The 6,000-nt window shown below is 28.9% G+C and overlaps 1 protein-coding gene across 1 annotated transcript in view; it reads left to right on the top strand.

Annotated features, from left to right (window-relative positions):
* The window catches only part of LOC105618277, a 117,141-nt gene that overhangs the window by 79,239 nt on the left and 31,902 nt on the right, over positions 1-6,000 (top strand). The window contains exon 17 of the mRNA XM_012199818.1: positions 4,026-4,125. Coding sequence (XP_012055208.1) covers positions 4,026-4,125 — 100 coding nt within the window. The remainder of the gene's footprint in view (positions 1-4,025; positions 4,126-6,000) is intronic.

Below are 6,000 nucleotides of genomic sequence, written 5' to 3'. Positions count from 1 at the left end.
GTACGTAGTAAGTTAAGTTAGTTAGTACGTACGTACGANACACACTACTACTACTACACACACACACACACACACACACACACACACACACACACACACACACACACACACACACACACACACACACACACACACACGCACGCACACGCACGCACGCACACGCACGCACGCACGCACGCACGCACGCACGCACGCACGCACGCACGCACGCATGCACGTATACAAAACGTATCTTTCTAATGATGACGTATCTTTTTCGTTTTTCAGAGCGAGGCGTAAGCGCCGAAGCGGATCTGTTTCCCGTACGAGTTATACCTTTACTGCAGTTATCGACCAAAAAACCAAACCACAAATACAAAATAAAAGTATCATAAACAAGCACTATGTCCTCGTTTATGCTCATTTTAATATAACAAATAATCGAAAAGAACAAGGAATGTAATATAATTTCACGCTAATTAAAAAGCGAAATCGAAGGAAAAAAAAATCGAGAAGGAAGGAACAACGTATGTCTCATCCTTTTATTTGTTTAATCAGAATTTCTCTCTTTCGCCAATATGAGCTTAATAATTAATATGCTTAATAATTAATTAATACAGTCGACATTTTTGTCGACATGTTCCTTCGATTTTTCAGATCGACGTGTTTACTTGTTAAGTAAGGAATTCTTATATAACCTACTAAAATCGAGCATGATTTCAAACAACGATTTTGTAGTTTCTTCTTCGGCTCTTCTTCTTAATGTATCTAAAATTTACGATCGTTATGTGAAATTGTATCACTAACTTTGTTACATTTTATCAGAAATATAGAAATATACTGAACGCACATATGATATGAAATGATGTTGAAATATGAAATATCATTAATCAGATATCATTTATTATTCTCGCAGCGTTTTTTTTTTCGAAAGATTTTGTTTTTTTTTATATTGTCGCTATAATGTGAAAAAATCTTTAATTATTTCGATTTTCCCTGGAACATATAACTCAAACTGAATTTTAAAATAAATCCACTTATTGATAAATAATTTTGTTGCTTGAAATTGATGGTTTCGAATTGGTTTATACAAATTTATTTATTGATGAATCGACAGTTTTTTATATGCTACACAGAAAAAACAGTTGGCAGAAATATCTAAAAATTTAGCTTGATATAAAATTGGAAATAATTTTGTCGGACTTTTAAAATAATTAGAATGCTCAAATTGATTTGTATCAAAACTTTTTGCAGCATTGCTTAGTATAAATAATTGCTCATAAATTGCTTACATAAATATTTTAATAATCCAACAAAATTATTTTTAGATCTGTATCTATTTAATTTTTTAGATATTTCAACGAAATCATTCATTTTGTGTATAAGCGTTATTATTTTCGTAAGAAATAGGCTATCGAAATAATATGGATGTTCCGTAATGCAACTGGTACTCAACATGAATCCCTCATAATTAACGACTTATCGCAAACTGCATGAGTTGGATGAGAATTTCGTGATAAAATATACCAAGTTCTATAGGTAAGTCTCCATATTTCTTTCCAGTAGATTGCTCGTCTTGTACATATAATAGAAGATGTTATTTATTATTTAAATGTTTCATTAATAAATGACAAGTAAAAGTTGTTTGACAGCTCCAAGAAATTAATTTTCAGGCGAGCGCAGCCAATTCTCGATTTAAACGCTTTTGCATAACTACTCTTATCCGCTTTGTTCGCACGCTCGGAGAGTGCCGACTAATTCCTTTGCCATTCGAGCGAGTTAATCGCCATTTGATACGCCGATCGAATTACTCGAATGGCTCGAAAGAAATGAATCGATCGACGAATAGCACAACGGCGTTACGTAACGATTAAATTTTTGTTGAAAAGCTAAAATTTGCTTTTCTATCGACAACAATATAATGATTTACAAGCATATACTCACCAACACATACTTAAATATTTAACTTTTTTTGCTTTATTTTTTCAATCTACTAGATGACAAAATATTTGAAATAAATTAACTATTTTGTTCATTCAATTGACAAAGAAAGATTATAAAATAAGATATATATTAACTTTAGTTTTCAATATATATGTATATATAATACTAAAATTTTTACAAAGTTATAATTTTAGATTTATTAATTACGTGCATTTATCTCTTATATCAGATTTTATGAGCATAGAGTTTTATAATGGAATTTTAAAATTTTCTCTGAAACACATATTATGATACTGCTATTATATTATTTATCATAAATTAGCAATTTTGTCAATTTTCAACACGTAATGAATCACCTAATTTTTAATGTATTTGTTTTTAACCAGATCTCCGATTGAGATTTTTAATTACAGTATTTTAATATAAATTAACAATATCATAAAATATTCGTAACAATTGAACTCTCAAATCGAATGATTCAAGTCTGCCTAAATTGGATTCCCGTTTTTAATCGAGGAATTTGGCAAAAAATTTATTGAAGGACATGTTAATCTATTTTTGATCGAAATATTTCATTCTTCTTATTTTATGTAATCTGTCTTAACACATTTTGACATTCGAATCTTATATGAATTGACAATTATCAGTGATTATAAATATTTCATTATATGCGCTATATAATTGGTTTGTTAATTTAATAGTGTATTTTTGCTTTATACACTAAAGAAGGCTTTGTAATTTTATACATATATTTTTTTTATATTATTTTATTAATTATATTTATTATATAGTATTTACATTGTTATGTTAATTGTTATATTAATTTAAAATCAGTCTAATTATAAGCTCGAAATAAGCCACGACTTTATTTATTTGTTTTGAAAATATACGCATTTTCATTCTAATCATAAATTTGCGTAAACATGTTTTTTAAATCATTCTATATATTTGATCGAACAAAAAATTATTCACTTGAACAACTTCATAACGTGTATAGAATTATTTATTTGATCCCCTCAATTATTATATTCGGTAATGCTGAATCTGATTTAGTTAACAGCGCACGTAAATAAGTATACGCCTTTGGCAAATCATATTTAGTCATTTTATGGATCTTTCCCTAATGCATTGCCGCATTAATGCATTACGAATGCTTGTGTAGTTAATGCTAGTATTAATGGATCAGCATCTCATTTCTAGTATTGAGCTTCATATATATTGTGGTACATAGATATTTCGATATTAATTAGGTATATTATTGAATTCAATAAATATATTATTGAATTTAATATAAGTAGCCTCTTTCTTAGAACAAAAATCGTTTTTCAATTGCACGACGATGTATTGTATCGTCGATACGATGTTCACGGATTTCTAGACAATCCTATTTGTAGTTCCTATGGAACTATTCCCTTAACTGGATTATCGTGGCAGCAAAGAGATTACGAAGCAAACTTATTGTTAAGCAACATCTATGTATACAACGAGACGATTCGTTTTATTTTTCTTCTAAAAAGTTTCTCAAGATTTATGCAATTAGCGCTATAAATATATGTGGAATTCATGTGATTGTTGATTCCCGTCGTGACGATCTGTATTTACATTTGCACGCAGCATGTTTCCAATGTATACACCCTCCGACGTAATTTAAATCTGAATACGTGGCATGCTACAGAATTATCTCCGCTAGATCAAAATTCGTGAAAATACATGCACATATGATCTGATTAACATATTAATGCATTTCAAATGCATATAAATGAAATTATGCTATTTCAACACCATTCGCGTCAATTGAAGTCTCTCTCTCATATCAATGTTATCATAGCTTAACATCTACACGGAGATATTTAAAGGTTATGCCGTCTCCTCAAGAAATATCATAAATTAATAAATGCTTGGAATTCTGCGAATAAAATTCATTCCTATAATAATATCAATTATAATTGCCGTTTGGTTGCGAAATTGCAGCTTCTTTCTTCTCTTACGCAAGCCAGTTCTCGTAAATGCGTAATTTTAGAATAGTAATTGTTAACATTTGTACTAATGGTATAACTCCTGTCTCTTTTGCTCACTTTTTACGCTGCTCAATTCTGTAGCAGAGGATGACACCGAAGATCAAACGGAGCAAAAGTTTTCCCAATGAGAGTGAGACGACAGATCATGCAACCGAGCTTGAAGACTTGCTTTCTTCGAGATCAGGTATATTTTCTTTGCTCTATAAATTTTATAACGTATAAAACATGGATATAAGTAAAAAATTCGAATCAATTGCAATGAGATTGGTGCATTTAATTGTAACATTTTTCGTTATTTATTTAATGATGGGAGAAGTTTTAGGAAGATTAATTAAGCCTCCTAAAATATCTTACATAATTGGAAAATTTGAGTTAAATTAACACATTTCACATGCCCCACATAGTCCAAATTTTTGTGTTAATTTAACATAAGATATACATAATGTATATATTACATGATGTAGACATTATATGTTAAAAAGTATAATATGTCACAGAAAATAATATAAACATTGTGTAAAAATTTTAACACACAAATGTGACATTTCGACAATTTAGAAACAAATTGTGAAAGTATTTCTTCAGTAAAATTAATTTATATTATATTAAATTATACACTCTCACACACATTTTTTATTCATTTATCGTAGAATTTATATTTAAAATTTATATTGTTTTTATGTTATTTAATTAATTATTCATAAATTGTATTATTTTGAAAAATATAAAATATCAATTTAACACAAAATATTTAAAACATAATCTCACTATGTTAAATTAATATTCGAGAATGTTAAGAATTCAACACAAAATTAAAAATCGAAAATTTTAACAAGGGTCGGTTTTAACACAAGTACAATATGTTTCTTATTATATATGCATATTATAATAAGTATTGTAATTTTATTTTTTACTTTATTATCACTACTTGTTTATTTTATCTAAATGTAACTTTATTTTGACTTATATATGAAAGGAGGCAGACATGTCCATTATTTCTGTAATATTAGTTTATTAAAATTTTTTAGCGTATTTATATTTTTAATCTTTATTTATATTTTTTAATACCACTAAGGGCTTTATGTATTATCTCGAAACATTCAATTTTAGTTATTACATGTTGAAACTTCTGTAATTTAAAATAAATATTACGTATATATTTAATATCCTATATCTCGCTCATTAATTGGCCTCGTTTGTTTTTATTATCGTGGATATTATCATGAGCTCAATTCATAAACTTTATTTTACATTATAATTTTATTCAAAGAATATTAATTTAGTGTTATAAAACGATTACTACCTTATAATTTTGCTCATACAATTTTTATCGATCGCGCCTGCGTCACGTTCCAAAAGCGAGTTGTATAAATCACGCTCCATTCAATAACGAGTACATTCCGAGTATATTCCAGCATATTTCATATATTCCTATTGTTCTGAAACGGGGATATGTCGCGTCTTGTTTCGCGAAACATACTATTGTGATTTCTATGCGAACTTCCCCTTTCTTCCTCTGACAGGAGCGGAATCTCCTTTTGCGCTATGCAAGATATGTATATATCTCGTAACGTGGCAATTTGCCATTACCATTCAAGTCTGATGTACGAAAACCATCAATTTTGATCTCGCGATTAGACTAGATTTCCTTTATAGATAACGTACAAAAGCGCACTGCGCTTTAACACATCGCGGAATAACATGCGATATCCTTCTATGCGAACTTCTTAAATAGTAAAAATAATTTTGCTCAATACGATTTTTATTGACGTGATTCCTCGATAATAAAAATTGGAAAATTTATTGGGCTGAGAACGATTAATCGAGAGATTCGATCTCCACGTTCCTTTAAATTAAACCTTAGGCACTTCAATAAAAATGGAGCATTATCGAAAATCTACAGGGAAAATATCTAAAAATATTCAGTTAGATATAAATCTGAAAATAAATTTTATTGGACTATCAGATTAATTATATAGAACGTTCAAATTGATTGCTAGAATATTAAAATTTTTTGCAGCATTGCTCATCAATACTTGAGTTTTCTACATAAACATTT

This window comes from Atta cephalotes (genome assembly GCF_000143395.1).
Source record: "Atta cephalotes unplaced genomic scaffold scaffold00016, whole genome shotgun sequence".
Lineage (NCBI taxonomy): Eukaryota > Metazoa > Arthropoda > Insecta > Hymenoptera > Formicidae > Atta > Atta cephalotes.
The sequence above is the reverse complement of the archived record's forward strand: the minus strand, read 5'-3'. Positions and strand labels throughout refer to the sequence as shown.